Below are 17043 nucleotides of genomic sequence, written 5' to 3'. Positions count from 1 at the left end.
CTCAAGGAAAACAAACATTGAGGACTGTGAAATTTAAATATTTATTTTCAAAACCCTCAAAACACTGGAGTATGCTTCACCTAGAAACAGTTTACAGGACGAATAGCTACAATGAATAAGCAATACAATTTGTATTTGGGATGCAATTGTGTTGTAAAGTTTCAAATAATCAGTTTATAAATTTGTTGCTTTTACTTTTACAAAAATATTCATTTAACCCATAACATGAGTTGCAAAATTATCTCCAGACTTCTACAGATTATAAACTGTAATTGTGTTTCAGTTACACAGCGGGTGAAAAATTTAACCGAACCATTACTTCAAAATACAATGCATTAAAAATAAGTGTTACAATATAGGCACCAATAAAAAGAATTTTCTTGGCATACAACACCACAACAATCTTCTCAAGTATCTATACCATGTAAAGTAAAAAGAGGATGTAATGGCCACTTTGACTAAAAACTGTATTCCTTACAGGAAGAATATCTTTCGTCTAATATTTGGCAATCACTCAGATTTGTTTTAAAAATGACTTTTGTGCAAAAACCAAATTGTGCAGATCCAAACAATTAAACATTAACTATCAAAACTAAATATCAATAATTCTACAACTACTGAAATATAGCCACAGTTCAGAACTTAGGCAGGCATAATACTGGGCTTAAAAAGGCATCACCCACATAACAGTACCATAAATATAAGTGAAAATTAACTGTGCAATCTAACTTACCTTTGAGTGGACAGAAATCATCCTGTACTATGGTTATTTTCACACGAACTAGAAAATGCTCACTTAAATATCCTTTTAAAAACAACAAACTGATGCTTATTAGTGACAATTATGAAGAACAAAAACATATAAATAGTTTATAGGACAATTCACTACCATGGCAAAAATATGCTGGTGTAAGTTATATTCATACCTATGGATCAGATATTTAATCACATGACAATCAGCCTTTTTTTTTTTTTTTGGCTCTCCAAATCCAAGCAGATAGTATGGGATTTTAGTTGAAGATATAAAACATGAAGCCAGACTAACTCCTCCAACATTACCAAACACCTATCCTTGGGTAAATGATCTTGCTTTAAATTTCTAACCATGTTAAATAAGGGTAAAATTGCCTCTTCTACCTAAAAGGGAATGTAAATACTATACACCAAGAGGTACTTCTGTTGCTGTACATTGCCTGTAAATGCTTCAAACACAGGGTCTCAAATGTGATAATCATTGAGCTGCCTGGAATATCATATCAACTTGGTAGAAGAATCAATACTTTTACAGGTTTCATTTAAAAGACTTTACTAAAATTTTCTGTTTTAAGAAGGTATGACTTATTTACACCTCCCCACCAATAGTCATTTTTAGAATATGTATGTTAAAAAAAAACAACAAAAAACGCTTTTTGAAGCTTGATAATTTACAAAAGCTGAATACTGAGAATGACTTTGAAAGACCTGTATGTTTCATGACTGTAGTCAACTAAAGATGAAGACGTGAAAGGTATTCATCCTAGTAACTTAAGAAATAGGGATACTTAAAAGCAAAACGGTGTCTCAACATTTACTAGAATACAGGTGAAACTATAGTATTAAAAGTTACTCCTTACAAAATAATCCTTTCAAAATATAAAATGATAAACACCATCACAAAATAGTTTAATAGCTTCTTCCAAATCTTCAGTGTTGCAAAGATCCAAAAGGCACATGGAGCTCATGGGTTAAGCATTGCTAAGCTTGAAGTAGCTTTGGTGGGGCTCTCTGGGTCCATATGAAACAGAAGCCAATAATAATTTTCTTAGGGGGATTCGTCTGCTGAACACCTATAAAATTTTTTTAAAATGTAAACAAATGTACAACTATGCATATTTATATTTCTCTTTTGTATGAACTCTGCAATGAAGAAACTGATTCCACAAAAGGCATACATTGTTTTTATGGAATCTCATCATGTAGATGTTAAAATATAAACAAGTTCAAAAATCCCTTCTGTATCTGATTTCACAACTTCCAATTGATTTGTTTTCAAATGGGAGGTCTTCATTAAAATATAAGGGATTTTAAGGGGGGTTAGGTTTACGAGTACAAGTGAGCCTTATCAGATAGAAAGATCTTTGAGAGTGTGTGATTTCACAGGTCACAGAGTTTGTTCCAACTCGATCCCAGTGGCATCACAAACAAAGAAATATAAAGATGCACTGAGAAGAGATATAACAAGGTCAAGGCTAAAATTAGTATCACCTCATAGCTTGCTTGAGCTAAGGAGTGTATATGTGTGTACATGCATACAAAAGTCTTGTTGAAAATTTTTTTAAAAATTAAATGGAAGAACTTTTTTGAATGTGAACAAAATCAAATGAATATTTCAAGAGACAACATAGAAACTGAAGTTGAACATAAGAGCCCTTTTTCAGTCTGGATTGAGTCCCTCTACCTTTTCCTTAACTTTTCATATGGAGGTCAAATGTAGGAACTTTAGCACTGGAAATTACGCAACTAGTGGTGTTTTGTTAAATTCTGAGGGTAGTGGCAAGAAAGAAAGCATTCCCCAATGATATTAATAAGAGCTCAAATGAGAATATGCTCAGTGACCTTTTGTCCATACTCCTACTAGTGGAGAAAGAAAAACAAGCCATTTCATGCAGTGGAAAACTACCTTGTCATGCCTAAAGATAATCATTCCAAAAGCTAATGTTTAAGATACGCAACAAACAAAAACTATTTTTAAGTATACAACTATGTATTAAAAGGTGACTTTGTTAGGAATAATTGGTATGGTTGAATCAAAGAAATTACACTGCATCATAAATTAACATACAACAGAAAATGCAAAATAATTTTTAAAATGACATTTCCAACTTACTTTTGAAATTTTTCAATTAGCTTCTTCACCATTTTATCTGTGATGCCGGGACAGGCGGCTTCAGCCACAGCAATACTTTTCTCGAGTTCTTCAATCGCCTGATTCCTGCTAGCGTTATTCTCGTCCTGCTGTTTAAGCTGAGAAAGAGTAATAATTAAAACATTTAAAATATTATACTACTTCAAACAGATATCCAAGGCCAATTAATCTGTACTTACTTCAGCAAATGCAGGTGTGATTATCATAGACAAACAGCTCAGGGTTTGCACAAGATCTTGCTCCTTTGAACAAATGATACAGATTATACACATGAAATTAAAATAATTGTTATGATTTTCTTATTATTTAACAAATATGAACTAATTTGAATCCCCCACTGAAAACAAAACATATTGTATGCAAGGCAAGTCTCTAAGCTTTCTTCCTATCATTCATTCCCATTCATCATCCAGAAGTCCTCTAACTTCTGGGATTACAATAGATACCTATGATTCCCTGGGCTTATGTATCTCTAGGTGAAATGCACTTAAAGAATACCAATATGGCCACTTAAATAACTTCTATTAACTTTTTTAATTAGCTCAAAACTAATGACAAATGAAGCATACTACAAACACAGTGAGGCAGACAGGCATTTGGGGTATTCAATCCTAACAATTTTGGGCCATTATAATCTCACTACATAGTTTGAAAAACTGTATGAAGAGTAAGTAATTGTCTCCATATACGTACTGCCCCATTCTGTACTTTCTTTGGATCAGGCTTCTTTCGTACGGTGGTAAAGCTCCATTCAGGATGAGTATTGTTTTCCCTGCTGGTAGATTCCCTAAAGAGATTGCCAAAGATACCTCTATAAGTGACCAAATGATTCAGCTTGGCAAAAATACCAAATCAATGCATGTAGAATCTAAAGGAATAATTGTCCCAATGTTTAAAAACTCCTGGTACAAAAAAGATCTGATCTCAGCTTCAGGTGAATACTACATTTTACTACAGAGTGGTAGTGGAGTGGTTCTCAGCTCGATGTGTGCTTCATTGAGACCTCCTACCAAATGTAAATACCTGTCCCTCACTGCTCCCCACCTATTGAATCAGGATCTCCAGTGGTGTGGCTTGTGATTGCTTCAAGGTTCCATGAGTGACTCTTATGGGAAGCTAAGGCTAACACCCATCAGAATAGGGCACAAATTATTCTGATATTTTTTATCCCTTTCCAACATTGAGCAATTTCTCATAAATGGAAGAATCTCAGGGTAGTATCTAAATAAATTTGGTGTTGCCTTTTTGCCAGTTCAGCTGGTAGAGGACTAAATTCTGGCATAGCATACAGACTTTCCTAGTCTAAATTAACTGACGGACTTAGAGGCTGAATTTTTAATGTAAACGCTGCTGTTATAAAACACTACAACTTTTTCAAGAAATAAAAATTACACATAAATGAATATTCAAATGTATCAGTCTGATCTTGATTTGGTACATGGCCAAGAGGTGGGAAAGGCTTGGAGGTCAGTTCTTTAGAGGGATTTTGCAGGTTGCCATCAAAAGTATGATAAAACACAGCTCCTTATTACTTTGGGCAAACTAATATAACACTTTTAATTGACTCTTGCTCCAAACTTTTGTAATATACTCAAGTATCCACTAGGGGTTAGACCAAGACCATTTAAAACTAGAGTTATTCACTTCCAAGTAAAACATGTTTCCAATTTCATTGTATTCCAGACTGTGATTGAAAAAGATTTTTACAGTTTCTAAGGTGAAATTTCAAAATATGGTTTATATTTTATGCTAGAACAAGCACATTGGATCATAGCTAAAAGATATACAATATTTAAATAGGCTACCTACATAAAAATTAAATAATTTGTACATACGAATCAGAGCCCTCAGAATCAGATTCATCATCACTGTGTCCTTCTGCCTTCCATCTCTTAAAACGATCTATCAGTTCAGTCAGATAAGAAGTCTTCTTTGAATTTTTTACAATGAATTTGTGTTTCAGAAGTTCTTTTGCTGTAGGACGCTAAGGATAAAAAGATCAAGGCTGCATATTACAATTATTACAATTGTTGAACTCTTATGATTACAAGGAATGGTTAAAAAAATCATCTGAATTATTAAGCTAAAAGGTATAAAGGTATGTCTGTAGACATAAGAACAACTAAAATGCTGTAGGAAAATAGCTAATTCTATTATTGAAGTGGCTCAAGGCAACCGCATTGAATCTACTACTTTGGTGTCCGAATTTGTTAAAGCCCAATGGGTAGCAGGTGGCTTACCCACCAGCAAACTGGCAGGCAGGGCCTTCTCAAAAGCAGAGAGACACATGACAGTATTTAGAAAGTAAACATTTAAAAACATTTCAAAGTAGTATTCTAAAATACTTTAATCACATTTACTGTAAATTTGAAAAAAACTGATGAAAACTTGCAAGGCTGTAATTTTGTTATTATCTACACATATAATCCCTTCTCCATCAGACATCAATGTCTATTGCATCTAAATGCAAACACTAGGTGCTGTGGAGAATGTCCCGCCTTCACTTTATTAATATCAGAATGTTTATCAACTTAAAAATAGTTATCAAGTTTGGACTGCTCTTGTGTATTTCTCGTCTCGAAAAGTCACAAGGCAGCTTTATTTCAACAACAGTAAAACAACTGTAATCGAATCTGCCAAGTAAATGAATGGAGCTCACTAGCCTAGGAAAAGTATACAACTTCACGTTGAAGCTTCTAAACACTAAATAAAAATAGTTAAACCTGGCTATTTTTAATAGTGGCTCACGCCTGTAATCCCAGCACTTTGGGAGGCTGAGGAGGGCGGATCGCTAGAGGTCAGGAGCTCGAGACCGGCCTGGCCAACATTGTGAAACCCCATCTCTACTAAAAATACAAAACTTAGCCAGGCATGGTGGCAGGTGCCTGTAATCACAGCTATTTGGGAGGCTGAGGCAGGAGAATCGCTTGAACCTGGGAGATGGAGGTTGCAGTGAGCTGAAATCACGCAACTGCACTCCAACCTGGGCAAAAGAGCAAGACTCTGACTCAAAAAAAAAAAAAAAAAAGTTAAACCCAAACATAACTTTTCATGAAAAATGAAAACAGCTGAATAAAAATCATTGTATTTATACATGCACTTTAATAATGACATAATATAAAGTTAACTTTATTTCTCAAATTTATTTCCCCCTGAAATAGGAAATAATGAATAGAATAAGGAGGAAACTGGGGACCAAGAAAAAAACAAAGGGTAAGGAGAAAAAGAATGAAGAATCTGGTTAATAACTCAGTAGAAGTAGCAGTACAGAAGGAAGAACCAGGTTCCTGGATGGATCTTAGACAATTCTCACATGCACTATGTTCCCTACTGCAGGAAAAGCTGCCTTTGCTATAAGTAGATCTAATAATAGAAAATAAATAGTAATAATAGCAATATATACTCACAAATGATGGATCTTTGTTCAGGCAAGCATCAATAAACTCCTTAAAAGACTTAGTAAAGTCTCCAACAAGAGTTGGCGGATTGTTTTTGGGAATAAGAAACAGAACTCTCATTGGATGCATATCAGAGTTAGGTGGCTCTCCTTTGGCTAGTTCAATAGCAGTAATTCCCAACGACCAAATGTCAGCCTAAGATAAGAGGAAAAAATATATATATATATGTATATCACTTTGAAACTCCATTACAATATACTACCACAAAATAGTCTGTGGAACCTAATGGTCATACAGTACTTGTCTCTCAAGAAAATGTGGTGTTAATAAATTTTTATTACTATAATTCATTTATTTAAAACATAATGAATTCCATACTTTGTGCCAGGTACCCTTCTCAGAATGGAGGATTTCAGTGGTGAATACGCCAGACAAAAATCCCTGCTCTTAAGGGGATTACATTCTAATAAGAGAGACAAATAAATAAATAAATAATATGGTGCCAGATGGTGTTAACTTCTGTGAAGAAAATAACAAAGCATAGTAAGAGAATAATGAATTATGGGGGCAAGGGTGTTGCAAATCTACATAAGATGGCCAGGGAAGACTTCTCTGTGTAAGTGATGTTTAAGCAGACCTGATTGTGGGAGGAAGATTTTTTCAGACAGAGGGAAGGGCAGGTGCAAAGGTCCTGAGGCCAGGGTGTACTTGCTATGTTTGAGGAACAACCACGAGGCCACTGTGGACGAATAATCTAGAAGAGAGTGGTAGGAGATAAGACTGGAGAGGCAGATAATGGCCAGATTGTGTAGAGCTTTATATGCCACAGAAAAGACTTAGGATTTTATTCCATGTGGGATGAAAAGCCATTGAAGTGAATAGGGTCCAAATATTAGTTAGCTGTGAGGGAATTTATGATTAAGCAGCAAAATACGACATAACTCTAGCTTAAGAAACACTTGTGAAACAAGGAAAAATAAGGCAGTGTATCAACTAGGATAGTGTGCCATATACAATTTATTAACAAACCCAAAACAGTTTGAACAGGTAATACTCTACTTTTGAGTCATAAGCTGACTGTTGAATAACTTCAGGAGCCATCCAAAATGGAGTTCCCACAAAGGTGTTTCTTTTAATCTGTGTATCCGTCAGCTGACCAGCAACTCCAAAGTCAGCAAGTTTAACATCTCCTTGTTCTGACAGCAAGACATTGGCAGCTAGGAGGAATAAAAGAAAAGAAAAGAAAACTCAGCTTGCTCAGAATGCTTCTATTTTTCTCAGGTTCATATTAGATTTTTGTATACCTTTTATGTCTCGGTGAATTTTCTTTTCTGAATGCAGATAGTCCAGACCTTTTAAAATTTCCTTTAGCATGGTAGCAATCTGGAACTCATCAAATGGACCAGCTCGAAGCTTAAGGGGAAAAACACACACACACATACACACATGTGTAAAAGTTTGGAAACATCAAATTCAAAATTGGTGTCTTTGAAATGAAGAGATCACTTAAACACATGATGCTGTTCTGTTTATCAAACCAATATCTAAACAAGGAAGGAAAAATGTAAAATGTGAAGGAAGAAAGCAAAAGAGTTCAATCAAAGGGCTGAACAGGTTTTTTAATGATTCAATTTAATGAAAGATAATATGAGCCCTTTCACCTATATACTAGGCTTCAGATTCTGAGGTTCCCGAATATTTACATCAAAGATGGAACAAATATGCTTACATAATGACAGAACGAACTATCTTTCCTTTAGACGGAGAAAAAGAGATATCAGTTACTTAAATTCTGGCATTTGCTGTGGAAAAGTTACTACATATTGACACGAAACTGATTTTTAGGTCAGAGAATCCATGAGATTTCCACAGCAACTATTTGATCACATCAGTTAGTATTTACGTATTTTAATAATATTGTAAAGAATTTTGAGACTGAAATTGTAAATTTAGCCAAGAATGTAATAATTAAACTATTCAGACTATGATTGTAAAAAAATTAAATCATGGAGGGATAATGTTTTTCAAATAAATGTAACACATATCCCTTTATTTTACCATCCCTGTACCAAAGCCAATAGTTCCAACTGGAATACAAGGAAAGCAATGATTAGGTTTCAGGAGAACTTGTAATGGAATATCTGAAAATCCCTCTTTAAAATAAATGGTTATTTTAAAATTCTGGTACCTCATAAAGCACAAACAGTGGACTGTACAATATTATTACAGGAAAGGGTGGGAATCTAAAGTCAGAGCCGAGGTGGAGTTCTGTTTGCTTCTGGAAGGAGGGAAGAGGTGGTGAAAATCAAACATTGCCCACTCTGCCTCACACTGGGAGGGATCCACAGCTCTTTGGCACCTTGTGTATTTCATCTTTCATGAATGCCATATTTATGCTGAATAAAGGGCACTTTCATGTTGAAATTTAACAGCTTAAAATAGAACTCATACTTTGGTCTCACCATCTAATATTAACTGTGGTCTGGGTATATAGTATTCTCCGGGGATCTGTAATTCAATAGGTCCCTTTCCTAGGTAACATTATCTATTTACTTTCAAATCTATCAACTTCCACCCCAAAGTTTCTACTCAAACAGTAGTGATTAAAGTAGTTTCTAAAGTCTTCTAGAAAGGGTGAAAATGGCACACTATTTTATTGATGGCTGGCAATGAACTTCTGAGGTACTACAAAAGAACTGAAGGACAAACGTCACACTACTTAAGATCAGTAATTAGTATCATCTGATCATAGGACATTGGCAAGGCCAGAGGAGGTATATCCTTGGTTATTTAAGTGATTGGGCAAGATTAATGTACGGCCTACTAGCTATCATTCTGAAGGATATCTAAAAGTAACATAAATAAGCCAGTATATTAGCTAATACAGAAGTTTTTAAAAATATTCAAGTAAAAACAACAAAAAGGGGATCCTAAAGATTCACGAACTTATCTGCTATATTTTAGGTTCATGTTAAAATTCAATAAAAGTGAAGTCTCAATTAACTGGGTGCTGGAGGAGGATGGGAAGAAAGACTCTGTGGCAAGGAGACACATTTCTCCATTTGAACTTATCTTCAATAACTGAAGACCTTGCCATGTCTCTAACAGATAACATCTCTGTCCCAGGGCAGCCTACTTGCCTTGTATAATTTGCCTCTGTTGTCAAGTGAGAATATGCAAGAGAGGGACCTTGACTCTTTCAAAGACTGTACATTTGTGAGCTCGTGGATCTTCGTCACACTTCTTTAACTTCCAGCCAGTCCCTAATGCAGTCTGCTATGTTATGCCCTCTCTTATGGTTAGCATATTATTTCTTTTTTCTTGGGGCTCATGTTTTATTCTAGTCATCTTACTATATGTGTTTTTGTTGCAAGCCACCACGATTCTTTTTGGAAAGAAGTGGAGCATAATAAACTCAATAAAATGATGTGCAATATACTCAAAGTCTGCTCACATACAATAAATTGTTTTTCAAGAATGGGAGTGACTCAAGGTAGACACTGTATAATGTTGACATAAATGACAAATTGTAATCTTATGTTATTCCATTAGTTAGGCACCAGGCACCAGTTTAATGTGAGAAACACTCTCCGCTAAACATCCCTCTTAGTTCCTCTTGTTCTTAGTAGCAGAGCCTTCCTCTACACCTAATCCTGTCTTAGATTCCCTCAAATGATAGCATTTATTTGTACAGGAATATACATGAAAAGAGAATAGCACATTTTCCCATTATCTGCTCTCCCTGTAAAGTCTAGTTAAATGAGTTTTCTAATTAAATCACAATATTATTGAATTTTAGAGCTAAGAACACAAAATTAGAGATTACTGATTCAATTTCTTCATTTAACATGTGAAGAAATTAAGACACAAAGAGGCTAAAGGGCTGCCCAATATTTGCCAGGCAGTCAGTGTTCGCACTGGGTTTACGACCTAGGTTTTTTTATTCTTAACCAATACAGTACTAACAACATTTTTCATTCATTGAAACTGATACTAATGGCTATTTGTTTTATTAAGTAGAGTTCAGAATAGCAGGATGAGATTAAGATCTCACAATCATTTAACTTCGAGATTTCATAAAACTGACCAAACTACTACTAGGGGGATACAGATTTGGGTTGTTGGTTGGGGTTAGGCCAGTGTTCACTGCTTAACATTGCTGTCAGTGATCCTGTTGAACAGAGTCGCCTAACTTTGCCAGTGCTTCCAAAACGGAGAAGAGACATGGTGAGCACCCTCAGGGACCAGATAAGGCAACTGATAAATTTGGAAAGGGCTCTTAATATTTAAGAAATGGAAGAAGGATCATGAAACAATTGAGAGGCTTCTTGTAGAGCTAATGAAAAAACTATTGAATAATACGACTCTGTGACAAGACAAATAAAAATGAGATCATTTAACTTCAAGAGGAGAATGAAGCCTGACTCCATATGCATGAAGGATTATTACACAAAGAAACATCAGTGGTGTTCTCTCACTAGAGAGGGAAGAAAAAAAAAAAAGAACTCAGGCTTTAGGATATAAGAATTAGATTAGACACAAGGAAAGATTACCAAATTCAGCAACTGATTAAACTGACATGAATTCCTAGTAGTAGATGAGGCCCTCCATCAAGTTTAATTACCATTTCTTTAGAATGGTTTAAATATGGTTCTGCCTAAAGGAAAGAAAATCTCTTACGGTCATTTCTGTGCATAAAATTATTTGAAACTTTGAGTCACTGGCAGTCAGGGTTAAAGCCTTTAAAAATATTTAATCACTTTCAGTTAGGAAAACTCATCTCCACCTAAAAAAATAAGAATTAAAATATTACTTGATTATTTTAATCAAAACACTTTCTTAGAAACAGCATACTCTATAATTTCTAAGGCAGAAGCATGCAAATAAAAAAATCATATAATATTAAAGATGGAAGGGAACTTAGAAATAACTTAGTGCAACTTCTTTGTTTTATAGAACACCTAAGTCCAGGAAGTTTGTGTCTGGTTCACAGGCACAGAGCCAGACCTATAACCTCAAACACCCTAAGCCAGCCCAGTGGTCATTCTACTACACTAAGTTGCCTCTCATAACTCATACTGAATTTTAAACATAGTATCATATTAATAAAGATTTTTAAGGATGGGAAAGAAACTCAACATTGATATGATCATACTAAATTGGGGAACAACCAGTGTTTCTCAAAGGCATTCTGTGTGTGAATGCATCTTCATTGGGTTGAATTTTCCTGCACACTGCAGGATTTTAGCATTTTTAGCATTCTGATCCATGACCACTGAAATGGTAGGAGCACTTCTAAGTCATTGTGACAACCCAAAATGCCATTACATTTCCAAATAACCTATAGAGGGGCAGAGAGAACTCTGCAAAGAACTGGATCTGTAGGCCTACCTTGGTGAGAACCCTAGTACCACTATCTTAGTCAATTCAGGTGCTGTAACAGAATACCACAGACTGGGTGGCTTAAACAATATTTACTTCTCACAGTTCTGGAGACTGGGAAAGAAGTCCAAGATGAAAGGGCTGGCAGATTTGAGTTCCAGAAGGCCTTCTTCTCACTGCATCCTCCCATGATGGAAAGAAAGTCAGAGAGCTCTCTGGGGCCTCTTTCATAAGGGTCCTAATCCCATTCATGAGAACTCACCTTCATGACTTAATTACTTCCCAAGGTCCCCACCTCCTAATACCATCACACTGGGGGTTAGGATTTCCACATATGAATTTTGGGGGGACACAAACATTCAGTTCATAAAAATCACTTTTAGTGACAGTTATCTCAATTATATATTTTTTTAAAATATAAGAAAACTCAGTTTTTTTCAGGGATAAGCTTGCAAAAGTCAAACTGACAGCAACGGACACATACATCCCCTTCTAATTTGGGATACTTTATTTTATTAAGGTATTTGCATTCTTACATAGTCTTAGGATGCCAGCAACATGTTCAAACGTACAATACATCTGTACCTACATAAGGTAGTGGTCATGAAAAAAGAATTTAATTTGAACATATTAACTAAAGCAACCACTTAGAGTGCCCAAAAGCCACTGATCTTCAATTTAAAAAAACAAGGTATGTGCATATGCACACATTTGCATCTGTGTGTAATTATTTTAAAATACTTACAAGATCCAGTGCTGAACCACCGCCCAGGTATTCCATTATTATCCATAATTTAGACCCCTGTAAAGCCATGAAACAATTTAATAATTACAAACCTGAGCCAAAATAACATACTAGCAAAAATGTTAAATCTCACATACTAAAGCACAGATTCTATTTGCATGTTCTCATTTATTTGTGGGAGTTAAAAATTAAAACAATTGAACCCTTGAAGATAGAGAATAGAAGGATGGTTACCAGAGGCTGGGAAGGATAGTAGGGAGGGGGAGTTGGAGATGGTTAATGGGTACAAAAAGTAGTTAGAGAAAATGAATAAGATCTAGTATTTGATAGCACAACAGGGTAACCATAGTCAATAATAATTTAATTGTACTTTTTAAAATAACTAGAAAAGTATTACTGGACTGTTTGTAACATAAAGAGTAAATGTACCCTGATGTGATCATTATACATTATATGCCTTTATCAAAATAGCTCATGTACCCCCATAAATATTTACACCTTCTTTGTAGCCACAAAGATTAAAAATTAAAAAAAAACAAAGAACAGATTCCAAAATATAAGTTTAAAAGTGGTTGCTTGGGAACCCAGAATATATTTTTTCCATAGAACATTCCAAATTAAAGTTCTGAGCTTAGACTACCCCCATACCTTTTTGCCTATGATATAGCTAAACAAATGAAAGTACTATTTGTTATTGTTGAACTATTAGTAATTTTTATTTAAAAAAACAAAACTTTAAATAATTATCTTGAATGATATTGGAAAGAAAATACAGTAATGAGGAGGTAAATGAGGGCTTGTACAAATTTTGGGTTTGAGTTTGAGGACAATGGACATTTTGCCTTATTTCAGTTGTTGGCTTTCATTTGTTTTGATGTACTTCAAACTTTTATCAGCTATGGTTAATGGGTATTTTTGGTACACACATGGAACCTAGAAAGAATATTGTTCATTTTACCTCTGATGTAAATGGATAAGAAAAAGGGAGAGTGTAGCTTCAAAAACATATGATTACTCCAGGTGGAATTAACTTCGCTGTGAGCTGAACAAAAGGAAATGGGCCTCCTGGGAGGAATATATGTATACAAATTCTAAAACGGGCATATACACACTTACCATTCAGTACCATCAGTTAAACACTGGAATAAACCATTAAACCCTTTTCGTTTTAGCTATAGCTTGAAATACAAGGGACACCTCTCTCTCCATACCATTTCATGAGTGGTATTCTCTGAAATTTGTGGGACCACAGAGCTGACTGGAAGTAGAATGGTTGATTTTACTATACTGGCGGCAGCCAAGTAGTGACTAGACTGTGTTCCAAAAGTTGATTTTTAAGTAAGATGTTGGGAAATTTAAAAGCAAGCATTTCCCATAAAAATAATGCCTAGGTTCCTGGGGTAGTCCTCCCAAAAAACAATTTCACACAAATGTATTCATTCGTAGTATAGCATGAAAAGTACCAGGGAAACTCACTACTATTTATATCTTAACAATATTTCAAGTGGAAAAATATATTCAGCATTGTGCTTCAACTTGGGATGCCAGAAACACATTTCTCACCTTTACAACCCCAGCTGCGGGGTGAAGATTCTCAAGCTACTGCCAGTAGCCCTCAAACTCAAAAATCCCTGGGAGGTATTCAGGAGTCCAATTTAAAATTTCCAGGCATCTCCATGAGGATGTGACTTTATCAAGGCAGAGAATGGACTCCAGTGACATGATGATGAGTGCTTAGGGGATGGGAGAGAGTTGAAGAATCAGAGTGGAACTGACGTTGTAGTGTGGGGAATGGGATGTGGCCTAGGGTCGGGGATCGTGAAGGGAGGGCCCAGTTAATTAAGACAAAATGATTCTCCTTTCCGTATGCTGACACTATGTAGAATTTGTAAGAGAAAGGGAGGAACAGTGTTCCCCTACCACTTCCTCCAGTAATCTTGATATCCACTCTGTCCTGCCATAGATGACCAGCATGCACTGCGAGCAGAAAGCTGAGAGTCTTGGTTAGCAGTGAAGTCTACATTAGGAAATAGAGGAAATAAATTCCCATAGTACTGGTGAGGGAAGAGGAGTTCCAGGAAAGGTTCATGTGACTTGTATTTGTGTGTAGAACTTAGGCACTCACAACCTGAGAATTGTGAATCTGACGTATCTTTACACTTTTTGCAAGAGAAGAAAAAAGTTGTTCTTAAAATGGTGGATAGGTTAAAAATTGTTTTGCCACAAGTTTGTTTCTAACAAGTACTATACTCTATCATATGAATTCAGAGAGCTTTCCATTCACCTGACATGTAAAAGAAAAAGATCTTATAAAACATGCCTGTCTATGTTGCAGTTCTGCATGAATGAAAGCACCTGTTTTCCAAGTTAAAAACAATGTGTGCCTTTTTGTTTGTACTAATTCAAAACAGAAGCTTGCCAACTGTCACTAAAACATGTTCATAGAAAGCTTGAAATGTGACTTTACAAAGTAGTATATACCATTAAGCATTAAAATTACAACTACTCAATTTCTAGATCTGAAAATAAGGAATCCTTATTTGTTCTGGAAATCAGTGGTGGTGAGGGCTGCACAACACGCCTGTAAACCTGGTATTTTGGGAGGCCGAGGTGGGAGGACTGCTTGAGTCCAGGAGTCTGAGAGCAGCCTAGGCAACCTAGTGAGACCTCATCTCTACAAAAAGTACAAAAAGTTAGCTAAGTGTGGTGGCATATGCCTGTGATCCCAGCTACTCGGGAGGCTGAGGTGGAAGGATCGATTGAACCTGGGAGATGGAGGCTGCAGTGCGCTGAGATTGCACCACTGTACTCCAGCTTGGGAGACAGAGAAAATGGCAAATTTAGTGTTTATTTTGCCTGATTAAAAAAAATCATACAGCACATAAGATTTTATAAAACTGGAAGTGACAGTAGAGATCATCTTGCCAAGAATATGGCTAGAAAATTTACCACTTCTGAGTCATTTTCTTCCAGTTTGGAATGCTGTGTCCCTACCCCACTCTCACCTTCCAACCCCTACCAAAATCATACTCAAGACTTAGTTCAAATGCTACCTCCCTAGTTTGAGGGTTATTGCACTTGATGTACTCACAGATAAGCAGGCTATTAATATGAGGCAAGTTATAAACGCATATCTGGGGCTGAGCAGAGAGGATGAAACCAGAGACATCAATTTAGAAGTTGTCAGACCAAAGTAGATGAGATTAACCACAATATGCAAAAAAAGAGGAATACACATAGTAGGCATTAATAAATAAACATCTGTTGAATTGAATCTAACATGGGGCTTCTTAGAGGTATATTATATTAAGTTTAAAGCTATTCCTATTTTGAGAAAAGAACATTTTAAGAAGGAACAAACTTTCCAGCCTCCATTTTCTTCAAGTTTTATAAGAGAACTCCAAAAGAAATGTTAACAATAAAAGAATATTCCAGAGGCATTGAGTATACATACACTGGCTGTAAGTGCATACAGTTTCAGTGAAAAATAAGGAGAAGGCCACAAAGCCGTACAGATGATTCTGAAATATTTCACTTTATTCAATTCTTTTTTTCATAAATATTGGTGATGGTGGGTGGGAAGCAATATTTCCTTAACATACACAGAAATCTAAAGGCAATTTTCAGCAGCAAATAAAGGCATGATTCAAATTCTATTCAATGCCTGAGTGTCATTTTAAGATTTACATTGAACTAGAAAAATATTTAAAGATTATAAAAGATTATTCCAATATTATGAGATCAGAAGGGAAGGGTTTGCTTATTTTAGCACTCTTCATAAAGACTAACTTTGTCAAGAAAATCTGCCCAGTGAACTAAAATTAAAGGAAAACACTGTGGTCATACTGATGTGTTTGTCTGGTTTTTAACTCTTGTTTTTAAAAATGAAGTTATACAGTGAGCTCAGTCAAAATGAATACCTAGTACATTTTTTGCATGTCTCAAGGAAATCACTACAACTGCATACAGTTTCAAAGAGCATATAATTTTCTCTCAAATGTAATAACCGTTTCCTCCAGCTTACAGTGAGGTCTTAGTTATGGATGACATCCTGTGTAAGAACAACCCATTTCCCAGTTTGCTTAATTAACTTGACTCAAAATTCTCCATGTTACCTGAAATGGAACAACGGGCCACAATAAGTATGTAAGTTTACTGATAACGCAGTTCTTCGATGGTACTAAGAGGATGTGGCCTTGACTTATGTTGACTACATGGAACAGAACCCTGTTGTATTTGATGTGATTTTAGTTTAGAAAAAAATACAAACCCAAACATATATGCTGTAATATATATGATAAGTAAATGAGTTGGTAAACTTAAGAAAGTGATTTAAATAAATAGTATGAAAATGTTGTAAGATTATAGAATATTTCTTTCTCTGTGTGTACATACATATGTCTTGTAGAGAGACATATGTATATATACACACATTTATTTACTTTAAATAGATTCAGAACACAAATAACATAAGCCAGCTGCACATTTCTACAATTTTATCATGAAGCAACATGTTCTTCAAAGTAGTGTTTTACATCATAGAGTTTAATTAATGATGGGTGAAGGAGATAAAAATAATTCAATTTAATCCTTTAAGAAGCTATCTTGGACAA

General features: G+C 35.4%; 1 protein-coding gene across 5 annotated transcripts in view; it reads right to left on the bottom strand.

The window, feature by feature from the left end:
• Positions 1–22: 22 nt before the first annotated feature.
• Positions 23–17043, bottom strand: part of STK26 (serine/threonine protein kinase 26) — a 52049-nt gene continuing 35028 nt past the window's right edge. For 3 of the 5 annotated variants that reach the window (XM_011958244.1, XM_011958245.1, XM_011958247.1), the window contains 9 exons: positions 12431–12487; positions 7608–7716; positions 7363–7520; positions 6313–6498; positions 4741–4889; positions 3599–3692; positions 3085–3147; positions 2867–3003; positions 23–1826 (listed from right to left, as the gene is read on the bottom strand). In XM_011958244.1, the coding sequence (XP_011813634.1) occupies positions 1802–1826; positions 2867–3003; positions 3085–3147; positions 3599–3692; positions 4741–4889; positions 6313–6498; positions 7363–7520; positions 7608–7716; positions 12431–12487 (978 nt within the window). In that variant the 3' untranslated portion in view covers positions 23–1801. Of the gene's footprint in view, positions 1827–2866; positions 3004–3084; positions 3148–3598; positions 3693–4740; positions 4890–6312; positions 6499–7362; positions 7521–7607; positions 7717–12430; positions 12488–15011; positions 15024–17043 lie in introns of those variants that run through there. The other 2 variants (XM_011958248.1, XM_011958246.1) reach the window with 2 other exon arrangements.

This window comes from Colobus angolensis, unplaced genomic scaffold, assembly GCF_000951035.1.
Source record: "Colobus angolensis palliatus isolate OR3802 unplaced genomic scaffold, Cang.pa_1.0 Scaffold463, whole genome shotgun sequence".
In the NCBI taxonomy this organism is placed as follows: Eukaryota; Metazoa; Chordata; class Mammalia; order Primates; family Cercopithecidae; genus Colobus; species Colobus angolensis.
Note: the sequence above shows the minus strand (reverse complement) of the source record. Positions and strands in the feature narration are given on the sequence as shown.